Source organism: Magallana gigas, chromosome 2, assembly GCF_963853765.1.
Source record: "Magallana gigas chromosome 2, xbMagGiga1.1, whole genome shotgun sequence".
Classification (NCBI taxonomy): Eukaryota; Metazoa; Mollusca; class Bivalvia; order Ostreida; family Ostreidae; genus Magallana; species Magallana gigas.
Window position 1 is genome coordinate 21,816,346 of NC_088854.1, and position 27,989 is coordinate 21,844,334.

The window sequence follows — 27,989 nt, forward strand, 5'->3', positions numbered from 1 at the left end:
TCCATTATAAACAATTGTCATTAACCAGGCATGAATTTATTTCGTATGACGTCTGATATCCTCGCTCACTTGATTGAAGAATAAACTTAACTGAAAAATGTTGTCACATATGTTAAAGAGCTATAATTCAAATCAATGTATTGGCAGGCATATCGCTCTATTGTACCAAAGCCCACCCATTATTTTTATCTTTATTAAAAACAGCAAATGTCTACAAACAAAGATGATTTTCCGTTGCAATAGTTTTTTAAGAACAGCGATAATGTTTTTATTCTCATAATAATAATGTGTCAGGACTATGGAAACTGTTTAAAAGCGTCGTTTTATATACTTGTGTTCGAGAAACTATCAAAAAGAAGATGGGGGGAAAAGATGGTACAACTGCCTACTTGGTTTAGTCGTAAAATACAACTTCAAATTTAACACTTTTTTCAATTAAATATATTTGATATGTTATAATACAAGTCTACAAAAGGGTAATTAAGGTCTTCCGTTTCCAACGGAAGACCTTATAGTTTTCGTACGATTTCTTATTAAGGTCTTCCGTTTCCAACGGAAGACCTTATAGTTTTCGTACTGTTTCTTCTTCTTCTTCTTATTTTTTCCAAATTTTGTGCACGCGATTTCTCGAAAACTATTCGGCCGATTTCAGCCATTTTTTTTACAGATGATGAGTCATGATCTGAATTTTATATGTTTCGGAAATTTTTGTTGTCATCACTTCCGGTACCGATTTATTGGCCATTTTGTAGTTTTTTACGACAAATTTTGTGCAGAGTTGATCTCAGAAACTATCAGAGATATGACTATGAAATTTTCAGGATGGGTAGTCTATAGTCTGAAGTTGTGCACTATTATTTTGTTTTACGCCAGTGGCACCATTTCTGTGAGCTCGCCTGGGCACGAAAATTGGGTACGAATTTTTATTCAAAATTTTCATACGTTTTCATCTGTATCTTTTTATCAGTTGATATTTTGTTAAGACATATATAACAAAAGTAGTAGATAATTAAACGTTTTTTTCCAACAAAATCAAGAAAAAGGGGCTGGCCCCTTAAATTAGGGGCCAAGACACTCGTAAACTCTATTACAAATAGCTTAAAAACGATCAAAATTTTGTAATGCAATATAGAAGCAAAGTTGTTGATTGTAGCAATATTAATCAGGTAAAATCATTTTCACACCCATTTATGACGTAATTAGGGATTTTAAGGGGACAAAGTACTTAAACTTTGATGCAATATATCTAGAGAAGGAGACATAGTTTGTTAGGCAATGTAGAAAAGAAAATGTTTGCATTGATGATTCTAATCGAGTTCACTAATCAAAACTCTAAAGTCTGTCCCCTTTAAGGATCTAGAGGGCTGGCCCCTAAAATATTCAATCATTTGTATCTCAAAAATGAACAACAATTTTAGATGGGTGTAAGAACAAAAACTGTTAGTATTCGTGAGACCTTTCGATTGAACTCAAGAAAAAGGGGCTGACCCTTAAATGAGGGGCCAAGACACTCGTAAACTATATTACAGATAACTTGAAAACAATCAAGATTTCAAATATCTTTGGTACCTAGCCTTTTTACCAAATTGATACCAGCGAGATTTTAGTCACTGTAAGTGATTGAGACACAAACTTTTATAAATTTTTCTTTTTTTTTTTTATTTGAAGTTGAACAATCAAATGCATTTGTATACAATAATGTGATAACAGCTTTGAGAAAATTTACTTCAAAACAAAATTTTTCCTTGGAAGAGAGAGAGAGAGAGAGAGAGAGAGAGAGAGAGAGAGAGAGAGAGAGAGAGAGAGAGAGAGAGAGAAAGAGAGAGAATTGGTCGTTGAACATGAGTAAGTAATTGATTTATAGTTTTATATCATCTCTATACAGTCAGAGTCTGCTATAATTGTTCAGTGAAGTCTATTAAGAAGAAAAAGCCAAGTTTCCCATCTCTTATTAAAATCATCTAATCTGCAATTTCGGATAGCTATATATCTTAGAGTTGATATATGTGTTTTAATATCTATAAGTAATTCATGAATTGTTAGTGCTTCATTAAGACATCTTTTCCTATAGATATAGGATTTCATAACCAAGAAGATAGAATAAATGTCTGTAGAAATAGGGTCAGAGTGTAGCCCGAATATAAAAATTAAAGGATCTCTTTGGATTGTAATTCTCTTTGATTGACAGAATTCAAAAAATTGCTGAAAGAGTTCTTGAACATTAGGACACTCCCATAGTACATGAAAAATTGTCTCATCATGTTGTTTACAAAAGTTACTACATTCCTTTCCTATTTTAAATAGATATTTATTAGTTGTTAGAATGTGGTGATTAATTCTAAATTGCAGCCATTGTAATTTGGTACTTTTAATGTTGACAAAAGGTAACTGGTATATGGTTTTCCACTGTAAGTCTGACAACATAAAAAATAATCCCCATTTTGATTTATTGAAAGATGTGACATTTTCCATGTTTAGAATATTATACATGATCTTAGATCCTTTTTGAGGTGAGCAAAATAATTTAATGTGGAAAGGTATAAAAGGCCTTGGGTTATCATCTTCTTTTGAGATTCCATGATAATGTAAACTAGTTAAAATAGATTTCTGTAAACCAAGATAAGTAAGGAAGTTTGACTTGACATCAAACTTACTTTGAAGGTCTTGTAAACTTAAAAAGGACCCATTTTCATCCAGCAAATCATTGATATAAACAATATTCTTATTGAACCAATCAATAAAGAAAATTGATTCCCCCCCCCCCCCATTGTAATGTTCTTATTGTACCATATGGGTTGTGTAATAAATTCATGCCATGTAAGTAATTTCATTCTATCTTGTATATTTTTAAAAGCAATAAATGTATCTTTCCAAAAGGAGTTTCTAACTAAATTAGTTAATATACAGGATATGAAGTCTGACCCAGTCTTCAGCACTATGTCTGTATTAATGGATTTATTTAATAATATATTCCATTTTGAATTAGGGCTATTTATCAATCTTCTGATCCAGGATGACTTTAGACTTTGGATGTAATTATTTATTTCAATCATTTTGAGACCACCGTTTGAGTATTCTTGTGTAATTTGTTTTCTTTTTATTTTGTCCACCTTAGATTTCCAAAGAAAATTAAACAATATTTCATTTAAGTCTTTAATAAATTTACTTGATGGTGTTGGAAGTGAAATAAGCAAATGATTCATTTGTGATATAATAAGAGATTTGATCAAAGTAATCCTACCAATAGGAGTTGTATGTCTTTTGTTCCACTGATTGATGATTTCTTTAATTTTAACTAACTTTTTATCATAATTGAGTTTTGGAATATTTGCTAGATCTACGTCAAATTGGATGCCTAGTAATTTAAATTGTGTTGTCCAATGAAAATCATTTCATGACATAATTTTTCAGTAGAATATTTTTTGCTGCCTATCCAGACTAATTGTGTTTTTGATAAATTAATCTTGAGTCCAGAGATTGTATTAAAATTATTCAATTCATCAATAGTTGTTTTGAGGGATTTTTCTGAGCCATTTAAAATTAGTACAGTGTCGTCAGCATATTGAGATATAAGATATTCAGTATCATCTATTACTATTCCTTGTATATTCTTATTACTTAAAGGCCAAAATTCTGCACACAGTAGGAATAAATAGGGAGAGATCGGGTCGCCTTGGCGGCATCCTCTGCTAGGTTTGAAAAATTTTGAAAGATATCCAGCTTGTGTGACCGATGATTCTATATTACATTGAAAAGTAGATATCCAAGATTGAATGGATACTCCAAAGTTTAAAATATCGAAACATTTGTGAATAAATTTCCAGGAAACAGTATCAAAGGCTTTTTCAAAATCAATCATTAACAATACACCAGGGATGTCATTTTCCTCTGTATATTGCATAAGATCATATATCAGTCTAGTATTTTCACCAATATATCTCCCTGGTATGAAACCTGTTTGATCGGGACTAATAATAGTATCAAGCATATTTTTAATTCTCTGAGCAATACATCCAGAACCTATTTTATAAGCAACGTTAAGTAGTGTTATTGGTCTCCAATTTTTTAAAAAAAATTTTACCATCTTTTGGGATACAGGTTATAATTCCTTGTTTCTGTGTGACTGAGAGTTCCCGAACTTTGTACCCATAATTTAGAGATCGAACCAAGAAATGTCCTATCTTGTTCCAAAAAACTTTATAGAATTCTGTTGTAAATCCATCACTACCTGGACTCTTATTATTTGCCATATTTTTCACAACTGTTGTAGCTTCTTTAAAGGAAATTTCACCTTCTAAGGAGTCTCTTTGTTTATTATTAAGTGTTTTTATTTCAATGTTTGTTAAAATTTCATTTAGATTATAGTCAGAGTTTTCATCATTTTTATTATATAAATTCTTATAAAAACTTTCAATTTCATTCAAAATTTCCCTTTGGTTTGTTATTTCTTTCAAATTCTCTTCCTCTATTATTAGTTTTGGTATTATTTTATTTGTATAATGTCGATTTTCTAAATTCAGAAAATAATTTGTAGGTTTTTCTCCTTCATCTGCCCATTTAGCTCTAGATCTCACCATACTGCCTATAAGCCTATGATTTCTTAAATTTTCCAATTCCTTTTTTTTTTCATTAATCAGACCTATATTTTGTTCATAGTTTTCTTCTAATCTATTCATTTCTGTTACTATTTTTTTTTTCTTTTTCATTATTTCTTTTTTTTATAAAGCTTGAATAAGATATGGTTTTGCCCCTGATTTCCATTAAAAGAGTTTCAAGGAAAAGCTGATCATTAATTGTAAATTGTATTTCAGAATCAAATATAGTGGAAATGCCATTTCTACTATATACGGGCAATGCATAATTTTCTTTGATTTGCATGATTATGGTATTAATGGTTTTAATGTAATCTGAATCATGCAACAAGGAATTATTAAATTTCCATAGACCTTTTCCATGAGTAAAGTTTCCAATTTTGAGAGTTAATAAAACTGGAGAATGGTCAGACTTGTAACTTGATAAAATATCACTTTCTTGTACCATATTTAACAGAGAATTTGAAACCAAAAAAAAATCTAAACGTGCCTGTTTGAATGGGTGAGGTTTGCGCCATGTATATCTTAGTTTTTCAGGGTGAAGTTCTCTGAATATATCTGATAGGTTGTGCTGAGAGTTTATTTCCAACAGTTTGTCCCTAGCTTTGGCATTATTGATATGCTTATAGTTGTGATAGTCTTTGTCTGGGTTTAATACAAGATTAAAATCCCCAACTAAAATTATATTATCATTCTTAAAATTACTTATAGCTTCTGATACCATGTTATAAAAACCAGGATTATCTTCATTAGGGCCATATATAACCGCTAAACTTACACGTATATTACTCAATTCAATATCAAGGGCAAGGAAATTACCAGAATTGTCATTTACTGTATAATGGACTTTGTACTCAAAATTATTATTTATAAATATTGCTATACCTCTAGACTGAGAGGTAAATGAATCAAAATGAACATCATATCCCCATTCATTACGTATGTCTGTTTCCATATCAATAGTAAAGTGAGTATCTTGTAAGCATAAAATATTACATTCTATTTGTTAATAGTATTGTAAAACATCTTTCCTTTTCTTAAAATTATGCAGACCCTGACAATTTGCTGATATTATTTTAAGCTCAGACATTTAGGGTGGAATATAACGATGAGAATTTTTTACCTTAGCTTGTTGAGTCGTCCTCATGTTCACAACTAGAAAGTAAGAAGAGATTGATAGGGAGAGTAGATAGAGAGTGCATACTGATTAGATATAGAGATCTGTGCATCGTTAAGAGAGAGTACTTAGGTGTTTGGTTATTTACAATTTATAAATTTACATCGGATATGCCACCTGAAAGCTAATTACAAAATATGTCAATACAGAGTTTATAATTCCGGTTATGGATTATAATATACTGAGGCTTCAGGCGGCATTCTTATTTCCGTAATAATACACGGTTGCGTGAAAGCAAAAGTTTATATAAAAAAAAAATGTTCACTTTAACACTTTTACGGACTGTAGAATGTTTTACTCAAGGATCAGGTTGGCGACCTCGTTGACAAGACCCTCCATGATGGTAAAGCGCTGAGGCCCAATGTGCTCCCCCATCCACCTCGTAACAACTATGGCAACGTCCATGATTTGATTTTCTCGCATGTATTTGAGTAAACGACGACCCGCTCCATGCTCGCCATCGTCATGATAGTTTTCAATTAATTTCCCTTGTTCCATGAAACGGTAGATGAGTATTCTACTGTCTACACTGGCGACATATGGATCAATGCAGACTTTTTTGTAGAAATTTTGGGCCTGGTTTACAGACCCAACTTTGGTTCCAGTTGCGTAGAATTCCGATCCATTCTTTTGTATGGGTTCGGTGTTCATCGTGACGATGTCATCCAGTTGCTCACTCTCGGCCTGATCAATTTTCAGAATAGCTGCATTGGAAAGTAATGGTACCTCCTCGCTATATTTTGATCCGTTTGGCAGAACAATGCTATTTCTAGAAATCCTGACAGAGATGTTTTGCTTTTTAAGTGAGTCTGATTTGTCAAAGAGTTTGTTTCTTGCGGATACAAGTGAGGGAGGCTGCTGGGGAGTGATATAAAATGGAAGGGAGACTCTTGCAATTTTTTTTACTTTTTTGAGCATTTAGAATTTCGTCTTTTTTGTTACGGTCAGTCAACTTGGCTGTGATTGATACAGGTCGATCAGACTTCTTATGAAGAACTCTATTTCTGTGAATTCTGACGAAGCTGACATCTACCCCAAGTGTTTGTTTTATGAGCGTTGGCATGGTGGCAGCTAAGTCCTCGTTAGGGGTATACTTGAAATTGTGTATCAGGATGTTATCCCGCATATACCTGGATCGAAGATCGGTTATTTCGTTGTCCATTATGGACATCCTCCGATCCATACGAATAACCACTGATCGCAAAATCTCTAGCTCTCTGCGTAGATTGATGTTTTCGGTCTTGAGTGTAGAAATATCATCATAATTGCACTCCGCTTGCTCACCGACGTATTTAAGGTTTTCATTTAAACCTTGTTGGTTATCTCGCATCTCCTTAAAGTTATTTTGCAAATTTTTCAAAGAACGTGACACCGTTACATTTACTTCTGGTGGATCATTTAACGGTACTTGAGTCGAGGTATGAACCGGTTTTGCAAGCTGTCGGGAGTTGGTCTTTGTCTGGGTCTGGGTTTTGGCCGCACTCTGCTGTGAACTCTTCTCAGAGTTTTTCCTTAGATTATTTGATTTAATTCCAGGTTCCATTGCATGTGTGTTTGTTGCACCCTGATCTCGATTTTTGATGTATAGAATCCAACATAAATCAATGACACACACACACATCAATCAACTTTTACGGAATAAGATCCTTTTTAGGCTAAATATCAACCAAACACCGGACAGAATTTTTAAGCGGCCATCTCCGACGGCTGTCACGTGATCTCCCCAAACTTTTATAAATGATAAACAATCGATTGAAGATATATTTAACGGGTTTTCTTTTGTCAACCGTCACTTCCGGTACTCACCAGAAGAGTTCAAACAATTCATTTTTTTTCACAAGTTTAACTGATTATCTTTGGTGTTTCATCTTCCATGATTAACAGTGTTGTACACTAAACAAATGTATAAAAAAACCTAGCTTTTATTTTCATAAACCTCTTTTGTTCGTCCGTTTTCGGTCTCTAGATTCACCAAGATCGCAGATTTGGCAGAGAATATCGATATTTCATGGTATCATATGGAAACAAAATCGGACGGAAGACCTACTCGTTACTCGTAACGAGATCTAGTTTCAAACTATATTCAGTTTGAAATTTTTCAAAAAATGATAAGAAAAAAATAATAAATCCTAAAGTTTTGGTGGTATCGAACCTACAACCTAAAAACCTAGTCTATAAAGTTACCTAATGTCTGGTGCTCTAACCTCTGAGCCATTTTATTCACAACAAAATGTTGTTTAAATGCTTTATGAGACGTTGGCCACGAATTTACGGACTTGTATTATTTTTTCTAAAACTTTCAATTGTTGGGCTTCAAAATGACATTTTTAAAGAATAGTGGGTCATCTCTCCACATTTTTGTTTATTAAAATCTGTTTAAATTCCATTAAACCGCATTTAGACTATACCAAAAATATGGAGCTCAGACCCACTCTATAAAAGAAAAGGCATTGAAGTTTTAAATTACATTATTTGGAGGTTTTGAGACACATACGCCAATTTGAATCAACCTATCACAAGTATTTAAAATAATTTGATTTACAATCCGATTTTACGTTAAATATACATTGTTTTTAATTATTTTGAAAATAATTATTAGATTTTAATGATATTTTAATTTTGCAGTATCTAATCATTCCTCATATGGGCATTTTGCACGTCTTAATTACCCATCTTCTTTGTGTAGATTTTATGCAATTCATCGTTGAAGAAGGTGCACCAGAACGTAGTTACAGCATATCATCCTTTGGGCAAGACATTTCTATTGATCAATCAAAATTTCAGCATCAATCGTAGAATAATAAGCAAGATACATAACTTTGTATTTCCTATTCAGAAAGAACAAAAGCATGGCCTCAGTTCTGTGAGCAAAGCTCTGTATCTTGCTTATAACTCGAAACTTGACACAGCTGAATATAGTTAGTATTGAGAAAATTGTGAACAATTAAAACAAAAGAAACATGCCTTAAATTAAAAACAAAGAAAGAGCACAATTTATTTTTCATAATATATTTATACCTATATATTTCTAGCAGCAAAAACAATCTCCGTTAAGACTGAAAATGCAGATTATCTTAACAAAACACGTTTTATTATAATCAACCATAACGCAGAGATCGTACAGAATTACCAATAGAATGTATAGTATTCATAATAAAATATGTTATTAGTGCATCAGATTTTGCTCATTTTGCACAGGTAACAATTAACTGTCTGATTTATTGATTACATACGTTATAATTCCAAATTACAGACGATATTTCCATAAAGCATAAAAGGAATTCAAAACAACGTAAAAACACGGTCACGAGTCAAAAATGTCAACGCATTGAAAGATTTAACCTCATTTCACTTCACGAAATCGGCACAAATATATTTAGCATGGTTCAAGTATCCCTTCGCACGTAAACTGTTGCACAACAAGAAAATTCATCTTTGTCAGTTTGACCCGTTTGTCATGAGTCAACATTCAAACATGGCTGCCTTACACAATGAACTTTCGTTTTCGATATGGAATACCAAACCCGAATTTATAAACTGATTGGCAACGATTATCTCTTTATTTTTATTTTCGTAAATTACTCAAATTTGAAACAGAATTCGCCGATAATTTTTGCAATTTATATTTTCCTTCCCGTAAGGATTATTCTTGAAAAATTTCGTTGAATTTGACTCAGTAGTTCTTGAGAAGAAGATTTTTTAGAATACACCCCTATTTTTCTACAGTTTCGAGGTTTTCGCCGCTTTGAAAAAGATCGGTCTTTCATTTCTACAATTTATATGCGCCTTCCCATAAGGCTGCTTTGTGCTAAATTTGGTTTAAATTGGCGAAGCGGTTTTAGAGAAGTTCAAAATGTAAAAAAGTTTACAGACGGACGACGGACAAAATGTGATCAGAATAGCTCACTTGAGCTTTCAGCTTGACAAGTTGGATAAAAATCATATTATACTACAAATCATATGAGATTCTATTTATCCCATGTTTTATACACCACAGTCAATGTTTACACTGTTTATAAAACTTTACATTATTTTACTTCATAATGCCTACGCAAATCCCATTGTAAAGTCACAACTGTGGGATATCAAAAAAATATCCAATGAGTCATATCCACGGGATAAAGGGGGTTAACATGGGATGAAATAAAATTTGTTACAAAAACAAAGAATTGATACCAATGCAATGATACCTAGGCTTTGCCTCAACTTCAAACAAACATCATTTGCAGACACATGTGTACGGTAATACATATAACAGATAAAGACAGACCTTAGATTTTCTGAAACAGGCAAGATAATAAATCTCAGGGGATTAATTATCCTGCTCTCATCCATTTCTTGAATTTAATCAGGGCTTACAGAAGGAACATTTTCAGGTACTATTCTTAAGTTTCCTTTAATATAAACATAGCAACCAAAAACAACAACAACACCAAAACATCCATTAAAAAAGAGCCCTATTTACACGATATGATTTTACAGATCTGACTTCATATTTGATTTCACATCTGATTGCAAAACAGGCAATAATCTCAGGGGATTAATTATCCTGCTCTCATCCATTTATTGAATTTAATCAGGGCTTACAGAAGGAACATTTTCAGGTACTATTCTTAAGTTTCTTTTAATATAAACATAGCAACCAAAAACAACAACAACACCAAACCATCCATTAAAAAAGAATAAGCCCTATTTACACGATATGATTTTACAGATCTGACTTCATATTTGATTTCACATCTGATTGCAGTGTTGCATTTACACAGTATGATTTGTCAGATATGTAGTTCATTAATATTTCCCTCCAATTTTGTTGTTGTTTACAATATAACATCAGAGGATGGCTATAACCTACTATCTAATAATGTTTCACAAATATAAAAATTTAGTACAATGGTATTATCCATAGATATTTTTATGTTGCAAATTTTACATAATTATTTTTCTTCTTTCTGGTGAGTTTGAACTCGGTTATGTAGGATGTATCAGTCTTTATGTATGTTTAACACTTCCAACTCAAAAATAAACCAAATTAATCCTGAAATCAATATAAATTAGATAGTTGCAAAAGTTCGGGAAAAGTACACGTTTTAATTGTTCTGTATTTAGATCAACCTTTCTGACCTTGTTAATGATTGGTCAAAACCATCTGACTTGCCAAACAGAATAGAGCATGTCTCTATTCCATCTGACTCCATCTGACTTCATATCTGTCTTATGATTTTCCTATCTACACGGTCTTATTTGTAAGATGTGGCAAGTCAGATCTGAAAAATCACATCGTGTAAATAGGGCTGAAACAGGCAATAATCTCAGGGGATTAATTATCCTGCTCTCATCCATTTATTGAATTTAATCAGGGCTTACAGAAGAAACATTTTCAGGTACTATTCTTAAGTTTCTTTTTATATAAACATAGCAACCAAAAACAACAACAACACCAAAACATCCATTAAAAAGAAAAACAAAGAATCAAAAAACTGATATCTAATAATTTTTTTTTTAATTTATTGTAATTCATATATTTTTTTTTATTTTACAGAATATAAGTATTTGGACTAGAATGAAATATATTCTTTACCAAATACCATCCTTTAAACTGAGGGGTAAAAATATTAGGGTGCAGCTCATGGAATGAGAGTTTAATTTGCTTCAAAGCAAACATCAGTGCAGACAAAGGTGTTCATGATTAATCTCGAAATGACAGATAGAGATAAGCCTCTAAATTTTCTGCAGCAGGCAAGACTATTAATCCCAGGGGATTAATTGTTCTGCTCTCTCATCCTTTTCTTCTAAATTTACAATAAGAAAAAAATAAAATAAATAATTAAAAAATAAAATAGTTAAAAAGGATATCTTAATATATATCTTGATTTTAGAATTCAATAAAATCATCATAAATCATTGTGTACGTAAAATATGAATATTATATTTTAAATCCATATTTCAAAGAATGTACACAATACTACACATCATTCAAAATTGACCTTAACTTCAAAACAAAGTGCATTTGCAGACACAGGCAGTGCAGTAATTATTCTCAATGTGACAGATAAAGATAAAGCTTACTAGTATTTTCTTCCTGTGGAAGGTTAATTAATCCTAAAGGACAAATATTGCACAGCCTTCCATGTATACAATGGTAACATTCTCAGCAGTTATCTCTCTTTGCCCATTCATGCTCAGCAGTTATCTCTCTTTGCCCATTCATTCTTATGCATAGTTAGGAATCTACCCCACCACCCTAGCTCCAAACCAGAAGACATAGAGAACCAAACTTAGCATCAAAATATGTATTTCTGCCTACTGAACTACCATACCAAATTTAAACTTGATTGGGCAACCATAAAAAAAAGTTATTAGAAAAAAACAGGAAATTTGTGGACGGAAGAGTGACAGACGGACGGACAGAAGGACGACGGACAGAATTATTACTATAGGGCACCCGCAAATCCTTGCGGGGCCCTAATTACATTAACACTCACAAATTTTCATAATATACAGGTAATTCTCAAATGAATGACAGGCTATAATTGTTCTCACAACACAATTCATACCTCTTGTACTGAACCTAGTAAAACGGCATGGCTGCAATATCTTTATGAAAATGGTAAATAAACATCCTAAGCAACCAAGCATGATATCCTGGTGGTGCATGCATAAAAGCAAGCACTGTTCCAATGGGTTTATTAAAAAAACATTTTTCAATTCTTGTATAGGTAATAATTAATAATACGTGAAAAAAAACTAAATACAGTGAGATTTTTTGCTCCGAGGCAGGTGCGGAATACATGTATCTCAGGGCGAAACTGTAAATGCACCAGATCAGGCTCATTTTGCGCAAATAAATAATCACTTGTCTGATTAATAGAAGTCTATGTTTGATTTGATACGTCAACATTCCAAAATACAGGCGATTGTTCCGCAGGTTAAAATGCATAATGAAAATGAAACGAAAATCAAAAGAAGCTAGAACTACCGTCACATCTGAAAATGTCAACGCATTGAAATATTTAACCTCAATTTACTTCACAAGATCGGCACCAATACACCTTGCATATTTCAAAGATTACCTTTCAGGCTTTGCGCATAAACTGTTGCGCAACTTTGTCAGATTGATTCTTTATGCAACAAAAATGGCTGCTTCAAAAAAAAACGAACCACGTGATCGAAATATGGAATAACGAACCCGAACATATAAACTGATTGAACCCCGTTTATTATTTTCGCAATTAGCTTAAATTTGAAACAGGACTAGCCCTTCTCATTTACAATTTATATATATTTTTTTGAATATAAGGATGGTTCATGCTTAATTACGTTGAATTTGACATAGTAGTTATTGAGAAGATTTTTCAAAATGCACCCCCCTTATTTACAGTTTCGAGGTTTTCCGCTTAAATTGTAAACTGGCCTTTCATTTTTGCAATTTATATTCTACTTCTTATTAGCATACTTTGTGCCAAATTTGGTTGAAATTGGCCAAGTGGTTTTAGAGAAGAACTTCAAAATGTGAAAAGTTTACAGACGGACGGACAGACGGACGACGGACAAAATGTGATCAGAAAAGCTCACTTGAGCTTTTAGCTCAGGTGAGCTAAAAACCAGTCTACCCTAAATTTGGGTAAATTGTCTTTTAAAACTAAGCATTCTTCATTTACAGATTTAAGTTTAAGAATGTGTTTTGATCCAACTTAATTACTGTTTTAGACTTAAGTACCCTTTATGCTCTTTGTGCGAGTCTCTTTTAAAATTGATAACCAATGAAAAAACAATTATTCCAACAGAATTTTTTTCTAACAGTATCTTATTTGTATTTTTATATTTTTAGAAATTCCTACACGAACTATATATTTTCTATAGGATAATATGGTACAAGTATCTCCGATAAAAATTTAATTCTGACCGATAGTTTTTTTTTCGATATGAATTAAGGATTTCCTTTTGGAACCAAAAAATCCTTAATGTTTTCCTATGTGAAAAAATACTTTTTCGAAGGAATTTATTTTGTTTAAGGTAAATCTCTTTTGACAGGTCAGATTCATCAAAACTCACTGAATAATGGTTTATTGTAAAATATTTAAATTTTTGGAAACATGTACACTGACGGATGCATAAATGCCACATTAGCACTGCTAGCATACTTATACGACAAGGTGTTGATTACAACATAACTTTGTGATTCCAGAGGGTATTAAAAAACTATCTTTTCAGGTCTTTCCTACTACCTCAATTGACGACCTGTAGCATGAATTACTTAAGATGCCAAAGCCCTTGGTCAAATTCCCTTACATTAGTGAGCTTCACGAAAATACAACAATGCAAAGATGCCAAATAGAAAATTTAAAAGTAATGCGGATATGTATATATTAAATGTTTACCTTTGAGTCATTGTATCTTTGCAGTTCCACACCTTTGCCATAAAAGCAAGTATGTACTGATACGTTCGAATCTTTCGAAACACGATGAAAAATTCTTCCCCGATTCCATATCATAATAAACCTTAGTACCAAATAATTCTTAAAGGTTACCAGGTTGTAAAATTTAAATGTATTTAAAACATTTCTAAAGAAGTAGAGACACTTCATACTTACATTTTATGTTTATATCTTGGGAATTAGATGAATTCTTATATGTATCTATAATTGAATTCTTAGCTGAACAAGTGTATCGACCAGACATGTTCCTGTGTACCGGCTCCTTTATGTATCTTTCATTCAGCAACTTTCCGTTTTGGTAATACAGGTACGAGCACCCCGGATTACAATCAGCATTGCAGATAAGAGTTATGTAATCATGTCCCTCTATGAGGTTTCTATACAAGCTGGCGTATTGCATTGTAACAACTTTTGGACTATCTATTAAAAAAATTAAAAGACGTATTATTATTTAAGAATCTTTTTAAAAATAAATAAATACAAAAATCATTAAACAATTTTAAAGTTTAAATAAGTTGAATCATTTGTGATGGATATTATTATTAACTTAAAAAGTTTTAAAAGGTTTATGAATTATCATTGATTGTTCACATATAATAAATTTTAGAGCCAAAATTATTTTTTCTATCTTGCTAAATAAATCTTTACTTACATTGCACATCTACTGTGTAGTATTCAGAATTAGTTCCAAAGTCATCAGTAACTTCGCACTGATATTTTCCACTGTCTGCTTTAGACAAACTTGAAAACAGCAGAATGTGTGTACTCCCGATTTCTGATCTAAAGTTATTATACATGTACCACTTGTAAACCCGGCATTCACGATAACAGCTTGCGGAACAAGTCAGTTGAAGGAAATCATTTTCTTTCTCTGATGAAGACGGCTTTATTGTCACATTATTCGGTCCATCTATAATCAACAGTATTAAATGATATATCTAGTAAAATCTTGTAAACACATATAAGAACTTTCAATAGCCAAACAATAACTCTAGAACTTAATAACAAAATATTTTGTAAAATTAACCAATGACAGATTTTTTTAGGAAGTACAATTTTTTCAGGCACTAACCTTGGTATTACAAAAGTTTAATCACCATTCTTTGTGTATAGCAAAATAATTCTTCCACATCGATTTTTAAAAAAATCTAGCAACGTTATCACTTAATGTTCTTCTATCCCTTATAAGGAGTCAAAAGTTACCCCAGAGATCATAATTCTATTTATTCTTATTCCTATAACCCTTTCTGGTCTGTGAATTAGGTCTTTTATTACAAAAGTGAAAGAGGAAACCGTTTACTTAAAAACTAATTGAGAAATTGTAACATTCGAGGAAGTTTGTAAACAAGGAAACTCACAAAATTTTAGACTGAAACATGGAAGATACACCGATTTGAACAATGTATATGTATTTCATAAAATTCATTATGCATTTAATATTTATTCTTTTACATTCTCTTCTTTAAGGTCTAAAATCTTGATATCTTGTGTTTGTTAAAATTTTTAAAAATTGGTACACAGACAATCCTACCCTTTACTCCAACAGTTATCCATCTACTGTACATTTCACTGTTTGACCCGACACCATTAGATGCATGACATCGAAATCTGTAAGAACCTGTGTGATATAAGTATCTCTTAGCAAACAAGTTGTTTCCTTCCGTGAAGTTCTCACTCTCTCTGTACCACGTGTAGGTACACACAGGTAGACAGTCCGCCTTACACGTGATATCTTGTACAGGTTTACCATTTGGTTTAGTGTAGAATATCTCGTTTCTTGGGGAAATTGTGACGCTTCTTGGAGGGTCTGAAAGAACAAATGCTTCATCATAAAATTTATTTTAAAAGATACAGATGTTCAAAAAAATTTTCCTCTGAAATATCACATTAAAAGTATGGTTCTCTGTATCGATTTCATATGATTATTAGATTAATGTGATCCTCTTGTTAATGATAGTTGGACCCAGAGATGTCAATGTTTCCCCTTTTTTCATTTTTCATTTCAATACACATATATTCACACCATTTATTCTTACACACTCACTCAAGTTGAAAAAGGAATATTTCATTATACATGTAATCGAACGTAATTGAAAAAAATATTTATAATTACACACTGAAGCTGTAATCGATTTATTTACGACTGCAAATAATCGAAAATCTCTTAGATTACAGATTACTGTCGAATACTTGTAAAAGAGTAATCATTACAATCGATTACGGTCACTTGAATACAGAGTTTATAAATATTTACGAATTATTACATATATTTACATTTGCTATATATGTAAAATGCCAGGACCACTCTTCAACCTTGATTTACAAATCATGACTTACATTGCACATTTAGTGTGTAATTTTCAGAATTGGTAGTCCCAAAGTCATCAGTTACTCGACATTTATATTTTCCACTGTCTCCTCTAGAAAGACTACCAAGGTTCAGAATACGTGTACTCTGGGTCATCAATTTATCATTATAATTCCAACTGTAAGACTGACATCTATAGATACAGCTTGCGGAACAAACAAGTTGAAAGGAACTATTTTCTATCACCGGTGAAGAGGACGGTGTTATTGTCACATTACCCGGTCCATCTACAATCAACAGTGCTAATTGATATATTCAGTAAAAATTAGATGACAACATTACATAAACATTCAGCATTTTTGTCTTTAAAAAAGAGGGGCTTTTTTGGCATTTTTGTCGAATTGTTAAACGTCGTGGAATAATCATATGGCTTGAATAGTAAAATCTTGTAAAAACCTCCAAGAACTTTCAATACTAAATGAAAGACAACTCTAGAACTTAACATCAAAATACGTTGTAAAATTATTCAAAGAAGAAAAAAAATCATATAAAGATTTACTCATTTTTAAGGCGCAGATCCTGGCATGCCTAGGGTTTTTATACCATTTTCTTGTAATAAAGAGCAATAACTTTTTAACATCGATTTAAAAAATCTTTGTCTTTTAAGGCCCTTTCATCTCCCATATCAGAAGTCAAAAAATAATCCAATATGCCTTAATTTTTGAATTGTACAATGTTTTCTGTACCATAAAGCAGAAATATTTTTAAAATAGGATGGAAAGTAAGGAAGGAGTCTTCTCCGGTTTTCGACGTGTCAAACGTAAATTTGATTATTTGTTCATTAAATCAAGATGAAAGGAAATTAAAATAGAATATTTTTCTTTCTTATTTACTATCATGCTTGGCATAAAAAAACTAATTAATGTATATAATCTAACAAGGACTATATTTTTGGCGTAATATTGGCGTAGGAAAATATCACATGTTTCGCAATTCAGAATTGCTGCAGATTAATGAGTCTGTTATAGCATTTTAAAACCAATAATATTAATGTTGGATTTTTTGCTACTGTGAACTAACAATATGATACTTGGGTTTCAGAATACGTTTTTAAAATATGATTTGCCTTTCAAATTACATTTTTATAAGCTTTTTAAAGCGCCTATTCTATACTTAGATTTTTGTGAAAAAATCACTAAAATCAGTTGTTCTCTCTTATTAAATGGTCAATATATTAGCTTTTCTGTCAATTTATATCTTTATATAAAGTCTTCATAATACATAAAATCAGAAATATTTTATTATTGGAAGCATAAAAAAATAATCTAAATTTCTTCAAAATTTAAGAAAATTAGAGGAAATGCGGGCTAAGCAATATCAATTTTTTTTCAATTTAGTAGTATAAGCTGATAGACATTCTGATATTCTATCATTTCATTGAAGAATAGAATCTTCAAATCTTAAACAAATGTCTACAGAACTACAAAGAGCTACCCTTATTTTTATCATCCTTTACGTTGAGGAAAAAGGTAGTGACCTTGACCTGACCTTTATGCAAAAACAAAAAGGTCAAATTTGATTAAACTAATAGAATCATTTGGCAATATGATCCGTTTGACTGTGTCAAAATTTCATGAATTTCTTATTATAAGAAGTATGTTTGATAACGAGAAGACTCCTTCCTTAAATAAAAAAGAGTTATAGCTAAAGGCTTTTTTTTATAATTTTGACCTCTCTAGATATCTTATTTTTTAAATCTTATTCGAAGAATCCTTTCCGATATTTGTATTATATCTTTTATTATAAAGTTGGAAAAGGAAAACGTTACCTTGAAAACCGTTTAATAAAACGTTACACTCGTGAATTTTTTTTAACACTAAAACTCCCTTAAACGATTTTTCAAGAGCTCATAAAGCAGCAAGTGCATATTATTTTAAACTGAAACACGGAAAATAGATTTTATAACGTTGATTTGAACATTGTCTATGTCTTTTATAAAATCGATTATGCATTAAATATTTACCTTTTTCACATTCTCTTCTTTAAAGTCTAAAATCTTGATATCTTGTGTTTGTTAATATTTTTAAAAATTGGTACACATACAATCCTACCTTTTACTTCAACAGTTATCCATCTACTGTTTGATCCGACACCATTAGATGCATGACATCGAAATCTGTAAGAACCTGTGTGATAAAGGTATTTCTCAACAAACAAGTTGTTTCCTGTAGTGTAAGAGGATGAGTCTTTCTCTATGTACCACGTGTAGGTACACACAGGTAGACAGTCCGCTTTACACGTGATATCTTGTGCAGGTTTACCATTTGGTTTTACGTAGAATATCTCGTTTCTTGGGGAAATTGTGACGCTTCTTGGAGGGTCTGAAAGAACAAATGCTTCGTTATAAAATTCGTTTTAAAAGATACAAAAAATTTGTCTTCAGAAATATCACATTAAAAGTATGGTTCTCTGTATCGAATTCATATGATTATTATGTTAATTCGATTCTCTTGTTAATGATAGTTGGACCCAGATATGTCAATGTTTTCCCCTTTTTCATTTTTCATTTCAATACACATATATGCGCATCATTCATTAAGGTCTTCCGTTTCCAACGGAAGACCTTATTGTTATTGCTTTGTTTCTTTTTCCCTTTTATTATTTTTTTTTCTTACGCTTTTTTGTACAAGCGATTTCTTGAAAACGGCTTGACCGATTTTCGTGAAAATTTCAGATCTTGTAGATATTGATAAAAACCTTATGTATAATTTTTTATTTTAATGACGTCATTTCCGTTCGGGAGATATTGACGTTTTAGTGATTTTTAGAGGGTCATTTTGTCCTGCTATCTCCTCCTAAACGAAAAAAGATATTGAATTTAAATTTTCAGGGATTGTAGACAAAAGATTGTAGATGTGTTTAAAGGCATTTATGGTTGTCTGGCTTCAAAGGCGTCGAAGCTCGCCTGGACCCGAAAATCGAGTTTGAAAAAACGCCGTAATTTTTAATGGTTTTTGTTCTTTATCTCCTTTCCTGAAAATATTTTACTATAACATATAGAGCAAATAAAATGTATATTTACAAGAGCTTTCGTTTGATAACAAGAAAAAGGGGCTGGTACCTCAATTTAGGGGCCAAAAGGGCTCTAAAGTCTTTCTTCCATAGCACTTTACTGAGAAATATTTTGTAATATGTTAAAGAAGCAAAAATGTTCATCTTTCACTAATAAAACTATACATTATAAAAATTTTATTATGCGTTACGTAATTAGGGGTTTCAAGGGGCCAGAAGTCCAAAACTTCGATCGAATATATCTCAAAAAGGACAAATATTTTGAAAAGCAATATAGAATAAAAGATGCTTAGAATGATGTTTTAAACAATATTCAATCATAAAAATTTCGTTATCTGGCCCCAATAAGGAGATAAGGGGTCGGCCCCTAAAATGTCCTATCCCAGAAAGCTCTAAAACGGCAAAGAATTCCTAAACACATGTAGAACAAAATATGTTTAATATCAAAGGAACTTTCGTATGATGCCAAGAAAAAGGGGCTGGCACTTCAATTTGGGGGCCAAAAGGGCTCTAAAGTCTTTCTTCCATAGCACTTTACTGAGAAATATTTTGTAATATAATTAAGAAGCAAAAATGTTCATCTTTCACTAATAAAACTATACATTATAAAAATTTTATTATGCGTTACGTAATTAGGGGTTTCAAGGGGCCAGAAGTCCAAAACTTCGATCGAATATATCTCAAAAAGGACAAATATTTTGAAAAGCAATATAGAATAAAAGATGCTTAGAATGATGTTTTAAACAATATTCAATCATAAAATGTTTCGTTATCTGGCCCCATGAAGGAGATAAGGGGTCGGCCCCTAAAACGTCCTATCCCAGATAGCTAAAAAACGGCAAAGAATTTCTAAACACTTGTTGAACAAAATATGTTTAATATCAAAAGAACTTTCATATGATGCCAAGAAAAAGGGGCTGGCCCTTCAATTTAGGGACCAAAAGGGCTCTAAAGTCTTTCTTCCATAGCACTTTACTGAAAAATATTTTGTTATATGTTTAGGAAGCAATATATTCATCTCACATTTATTTAACAATATATTATAATTATTTTATCATGTGCTCCGTATTAAGGGGTTTTTAATGGGTTTTAAGGGGCCAGAAGTACAAAACGTTGATAACATACCTCAAACAGAACAAATATTTTAAAAGGCATCATTTTGAAAATCAATATAGAATAAAATGCTGAGAATGATGTTCCTAACAAAATTCAACCATCAATTTTTTTTATTGTTGCCCCGATAAGGAGATAAAGGGTCAAATATCAAAGTCAAGGTCATATAACCTTCAAAAAAATCGCACGGAAGACCTCCTCGTTGCTCGCAACGAGATCGTGTCTAGTTCTTAAACTATTCTTGTTCACCTCATGTAGATATTTCATGCACCCAAACACGTTACATTGGACGAAAAGACTTGTAGAAACGCGTTTTGAACGCAAATAATAAACTAGCTGAAAAAAGAAACTGTGCATTATAATATTTAATATAATTTTTCTATATCTATTCTTTGCATTTATAAAATTTAAACAATCGATAATGGTAATGTTTTTGACAATATCGGATGGTTACCGTCCGGACTTTTTCATGTGCCAAAAGGGCAATCGGTTTTTGGAACGCAGCTTGCAGTTCGCAGTTCCCAATTAAATAGTGGACTGCGTTCTAGAACGCAGTTCGCAATTCAAAATTTAGAATTCATATTTGAGGCCCGAAATTTTCAGGGGCATCTACTAGTGGTATTTCAATACCACTGTGAAGATATGGTGATGCAGTTATTCATAGTTTTTGAGATTCGGGCTTATATGCATTTGAATAGTGAACTGCGTTCTAGAACGCAGTTCGCAATTCAAAAAGTAAAATTCATATTTGGGATTCGAAATTTCCATGGTCATCTACTGCTGGTATACCATTACCACCTTGAAAATATGAAGTAATCATTCAACTTTTGGAGATTCTGGTTTATTTGCAATGAAAATGTGAACTGTGTTCTGGAACGCAGTTCGCAATTCAAAATTTAGAATTCAAATTTTAGGCCAAAATTTTTTAGGGTCATCTACTAATGGTATATCATTACACCTATGAACATATGGTGAAATGGTCATCTCTAGTTATTGAGATTCGGTTCTCCATTTATAAAACACTATCCATTATAATGGGGTTTTAAACATTGGGCTTGGAATCATCGATGTTTTCTTAACAAGTTTCTTTAGGGGGGTTCACGTCCAAACATGACTGAGGGAATATAATTCCCAGTTTTTCTTTTGTATTTTTGCGGGTATCGGCTCGCTTTAGGGACTGATATAAAATATGAGATGAAAAACATTTAATTATGTTTGGTGTAAGACTTTTCCATATTGTAAAACTAAAGATATCATTTAAAGAGAGAGTACGGCGCATCTTATCCAAAAAACGACTTGAAAAATTTTCCGATCGGGTTTGGTAATTTTGTACAACTCATGAATGTATAAACTTTCAGAAAATTACAAAATTCTCCATGAAATAAATCTAATTATTTCATTAAAATTAATAAATACGTATAACCTATCACATATTTACATTGCAACGTGTTAAAGGGTTCAGCTTTCTATACGATTACGCATGCGTATGTACTGTAAACAAAACACATATATTTATGTCTGTTCATTTTTAAAATAAACCGAAATTGGTAAACCATTTATAAATTATCGAGTAAGTGACGATTTGTTCCGTTTAGAGAGTCCCTTTAACATCGTATACCATGATGACCGTAGACGGACGAAGATCTTGTAGTTTTCAGCACGTGTCAATTACTGTCAATCCGGTGAAAGTCCACGTGGTACAAATAAACGATATAAAATTATTAACAGTAACTCAATTTCTCAAATTATAGATAGATAGATAGATAAATAGATAGATAGATAGATAGATAGATAGATAGATAGATAGAGAGAGAGAGAGAGAGAGATTTAATAGAGTTGAAAGAAGTTGAGAGGGATATTCAGTATTAGCGTATGTGTATTTTCAGTAAGATCAACAGTTTTTAAACTTTCAGGGTCAAGGGTAGGGGCGCTCGATGTTTCCGAGTCCGATGTTTAAAATTCCAAAATAATTAATATTTAAGTTTTAAGGGCCCCAAATCTCAAAAACTAGAGATTACCACTTCACCATACATGTATATTTATGATGGAAGGGGTCAACAACTATTAAATGACCCTATAAATTTCAGGCCCCAAATATGAATTCTAAATTTTGAATTGCAAACTGCGTTCTAGAACACAGTTCACTTTTCAATTTCGCATAGTGTTAAATGAGTGGGGACCGAGTCTATCAACTTAATGATACCCACATAACCATATTTTTACAGTGGTAGGGGTATACCACCAGTAGATGACCCTGAACGTTTTAGGCCCCATATGTAAATTCTAAATAAATTCTAGAACGCAGTTCACTTATGAATTGCAAATAAGCCCGAATCTCAAAAAGTAGAGATGACCACTTTACCATATTTTCATGATGGTAATGGTATACCACCAGTAGATGACCCTGAAAATTTCAGGCCCCAAAAATGAATTTCTAATTTTGGATTGCGAACTGCGTTCCAGAACGCAGTTCACTTATGAATTGCAAATAAGCCCGAATCTCAAAAAGTAGAGATGACCACTTCACCATATTTTCAGGGTGGTAATGGTAAACCAGTATTAGATGGCCTTGAAAATTTAAGGCCCCATATATGCATTCTAAATTTTGAATTGGGAACTGCGTTCTAGAACGTAGTTCACTTTTCAATTGCATATAAGCCCGATTCTCAGAAACTATAGATAACTGCATCACCATATTTTCACAGAGGTAGTGAAATACCACTAGTAGATGCCCCTGAAAATTTCGGGCCCCAATCATGAATTCTAAATTTTGAATTGCGTTCTGGAACGCAGTTCACTTTTCAAATGCGAAAAAGCCAAAATCTCAAAAACTAGAGAAGACCACATTTTCACGGTGGCAGTGGTATACCAGCAGTAAGTGCCCCTGAAAATTTCGAGCCCCAAATATGAATTTTAACTTTTGAATTGCAGTTCACTATTCAATTGCATATAAACCCGATTCTCAAAAACTATAGATAACTGCATCACCTTATTTTCACAGTGGTAGCGAAATACCATTAGTAAATGCCCCTGAAGATTTCGGGCCCCAAATATGAATTCTAAATTTTGAATTAGGAACTGCGTTCTAGAACACAGTTCACTATTCAATTGCGAACTGTGAAATGCGAACTGCGTTCCAAAAAACGATTTTTCATGGTTAGTGAGCACCTGTTGTTTATTGAGGAATTTGTACGCAGGAGTTTTACGGGCCAATACTGTTTGAAATAAGAACTGTAAAGGATTTATTTAAACTTTTTTTGCTAAGAAAATCACTTTAGTTTCAACAAAATTTACCCCTATGTCATGCCACGACTCAACGATAACTAACGTAATCGTGCTGTTGGAATGCTGCAAGCTGGAATGGCACAAAATACTGTAGGAAGACACTCTGGAGTTCATCCAAACACCATCCAGTCATTATGGAGACGTTTTCAACAATCTGGCAACACTCAGAATCGACCGCACTCTGGACGACCTCGTGTGACGTCACGGCGAGAGGACAACCACATTAGATTTGTGCATCTGAGAAATCGTTTCCAGACAGCAAGTTTGACTGCCCGTAGCATTCAAGGGTTTCGACCAATTAGTTCAAGAACTTTGCGTAATCGTCTGAGCGAGCAAAACATCAGACCAAGACGTCCAGCGGTACCCAGTACTGCTTCAATGTCATCGTATCGCCAGACTAGCGTGGTGCACACGACATCTGCGATTCAGAATACAGGACTGGGCCAATATTCTGTTCACTGATGAATCCAGATTTCATTTGGATAGCAGTGGCGGCCGTTGTAGAGTGTATCGTCGCGTTGGGGAGCGTTACCAGGACGCTTGTGTTTTGCAACGTCGACAATTTGATGGAGGTAGCGTTATGGTGTGGGGTGGAATATCAGCACTTGGAAGGACCCCTCTACAAATTGTCAATGGAAATCTCACCGGTGTACGCTATAGAGATGAAATTATTCAGCGTCATGTGATACCCTTCATACAGAGACATCAAAATCACATCACTCTGCAGCAAGACAACGCAAGGCCACACGTTGCACGTGTAGTCAGGGACTTGTTTGTTCAACAGAATGTCGATGTCTTGCCTTGGCCAGCTGTTTCCCCGATTTGTCGCCGATCAAGAACGTCTAGGATGAAATGGAAAGACGTTTATACCGTTTACCAAATCAGCCAGTGACATTGGCTGATTAAGGCCAGGCTTTAACCAACATCTGGAACAACATCCCTCAAGCATTTCTGAACACTTTAGTGGGGTCAATGAGGCGTCACTGTCAAGCATGCGTGAACGCAAATTGTGGTCACACGCGTTATTAATTTTGTTAAGTCAATTTCAAATAACAGTGACTTTCGAGTGGGCTGAAATTGACGTTATTCGACGTTTACATTAATGTGTTATGATATGTTGTTACGAATACATGTGTTTACAGTATTGCAATTTTAAAATGTTTTTTCATATATTAAATAATGCACAATTTCTTTTTTCCTCTAGTATATGACAATCACTGCACTGGCAAGGAATATCTAATGAACGACGCACATATTTAAAAAATCCTCGATAATTGGAGACCGTTTCTGTGTATGTTATAACATTGTACATGCGCAAACCTCACACTGTGGCAGATCGAGTAATGTAAATGATCGCACTGGTTTTTAGAAACGGAGCGTTTTTGTTGAACCCACTGGAAACAATGTTACGTTGTTACTTTCTTAGATTTACTATCATTAATCTACTGTGTTGGATGTAGTGCCGCCGATACAGAGATGCAGACGTTTTGCACTCTGTATGAACGACACAGACAGGAAAAATATTCATTTGGGGGGGGGTCTACTTTTTAGATTTAACCGCTGTTCATGAAAATAAAAATCCCTGCAGTATTCGAACCCCAGATATTTGGGTCGGAAGACTGAAGCTACATCCATTGCGCCACAGAGATAGGCACCATAAAATGGCGATATATAAACTTTTCATAATGCGTTAAAATCGCAATATTGTGACGTACTGTCATAAAAAATGGTGTCGAGGGTCATTGGTTATGTTTCGCGCCTGTGCGAGGTGATAACAGAAGAAGACAATGGAACCTTTTAAAAGATTCATCAAATCAATTATGACGTCATAATGGTTCTAGCACCAAAAAGACTGGAATCATTTACTAGATCTTGACCTAAACGAAGGAGTCTTTTCTGGTTTTTGACTTGTCAAACATAAATTTGATTAATTGTACATTAAATCAAGATGAAAGGAAATTAAAATAGTATATTTTTGTTTTTCTTTTACTATCATACAACTTGGCATAGAAAAGGTAATCAATGTTTAGAATCTAACAAGGACTCTATACAATGGCGTAATATTGGTGTAGGAAAATATCACATGTTTCGCAATTCCGATTTGCTGCAGATTAATGAGTCTGTTTTAGCATTTAAAAACAATAACGTTAATGTTGAATTTTTTTTTTACTAATGTGAACTAATGATATGATACTTGAGTTTCAGAATATGTTTTTAAAATATGATTTGCCTATAAAATGACATTTTTACAATCTTTTTAAAGTGCCCATTCTATACTTTGATTTTTGTAAAAAATCACTAAAATCAGTTTTTCTCTCTTATTAAATGGTCAATATATTAGCTTTTCTGTCAATTTATATCTTTATATAAAGTCTTCATAATACATAAAAATCAGAAATACTTTATTATTGGAGACATAAAAAAATTATCAAAATTTAAGAAAATTAGAGGAAATGCGGGCTAAGCAATATCAATTTCCGTATAAATAATTATTCCAATTTGGTAATATAAGCTGATAGACATTCTGACATTCTATCATTTCATTAAAGAATAGAATCTTCAAATCTGAAACAAATGTCTACAGAACAGTCAACTACATAGAGCTACACTTATTGTTATCATCCTTTACGGTGAGGAAAACGGTAGTGACCTTCACCTAACCTTTATCCGAAAACAAAAAGGTCAAATTTGATTAAACCGATAGAATCAGTTGGAAAAATGATCCGTATGAATGTGTCAAAATTTCATGAAATTCTTATTATAAGAAGTATGTAAAGTAACGAGAAGACTTAGATCCATACTCGTTAAATTCTATGACGATGGTTGAAAAACAGAACTGATTTAAACTTAATAGACTTAAATTTCATCAAATATTAGAAAAAAATATACATGTCATCACACTTTTTAAGATTTCAACAAACAAATTGAAGCAAATTTTAGCATCAGTAAACCGTACTTTTTTGTTAAAAGAATTAGTACAATATTTGTACGCAGAAACTTGCTTATCTTGTTTTATTTTATTGTCAACTATGTTGGACAACTAAAACTAACAACATATTTTAAAATTAAACATATTTTGAAATTAATTGTTGGGATAAGGAAAATTAAAACACTGAGAGAATAATCAGAAAAAGAGTTATTTCCCCCTTAGCATAGCTAAAATGTATTTTAAAAAAAATGGAAATTTAGGAGAGAATTAAGCTGCGAAAAAATCCTGACAAAAATGAAGTAAATTCATTCCGCTATAAAATATTACTCAGTACATTGTGTTTAGCACTTGACAATGTTTAAGAGGTTAATTTTAACAATTATAATTGTATAAGAAAACCATACGATCAGTAAGAACATGTAGAATGTAAAGGCAGCCATAGTATACGACGGCAATACAAGAGGTTCGTTTTTCATGGATTAACGTTTTCATGCACCAAGCTCCAATGGGGTAAATTACCAGTAAACACAGCTTTAGTAGCTCATATTTATGTTTTTAATTTTTTTTATATGTTTTGGAGCTGCTCATGCATCTTCGTGGAATCTATTAGGTCACCTACTTTCAACATGATTCATATATAAATTTTGCGTATTTTCAATCACTGAATAATTATTTTTCATAATGAATTTTATTACTGGTTATGTTAATATTATTAATTCCCCCTTTTAATTCTTGACGGAATATATCAAAGATAACATTGTTAATTGCTAGTAAACAGAAATCCGCGGACATGGCCAGATCACGCCTGGTCGATCACGTCAATCAAACTGGGTGCTATTGTTTCAAACTTTATTGACAAGCAGTATCATTTTGAAGTTTGTACAGTTAAAGAAGGGGGCGGTTGTAAAATGTTCGGCCTTTAAGGAAAGAGTTTTTTTCTGGTTTTCGACTTGCCAAACGTAAATTTGATAAATTGGTCATTAAATCAAGATAAAAGGAAAATAAAATAGTATTTTTTTCTTTCTTTTTTACTATCATACAACTTGGCATAGAAATAGCAATCAATGTTTAGAAT

The 27,989-nt window shown here is 32.6% G+C and overlaps 2 protein-coding genes across 2 annotated transcripts in view; both read right to left on the reverse strand.

Annotated features, from left to right (window-relative positions):
- The window catches only part of LOC105322662 (carcinoembryonic antigen-related cell adhesion molecule 5-like), a 57,368-nt gene extending 38,478 nt beyond the window's left edge, over positions 1–18,890 (reverse strand). The window contains exons 1-5 of the mRNA XM_066075583.1: positions 18,627–18,890; positions 16,545–16,802; positions 15,739–16,014; positions 14,860–15,117; positions 14,364–14,627 (exon numbers count right to left, since the gene is read on the reverse strand). Of these exons, the coding sequence (XP_065931655.1) occupies positions 14,364–14,627; positions 14,860–15,117; positions 15,739–16,014; positions 16,545–16,671 (925 nt within the window). The 5' untranslated portion in view covers positions 16,672–16,802; positions 18,627–18,890. The remainder of the gene's footprint in view (positions 1–14,363; positions 14,628–14,859; positions 15,118–15,738; positions 16,015–16,544; positions 16,803–18,626) is intronic.
- The window catches only part of LOC105341985 (hemicentin-1-like), a 114,129-nt gene that overhangs the window by 60,214 nt on the left and 25,926 nt on the right, over positions 1–27,989 (reverse strand). The window lies entirely within an intron of this gene.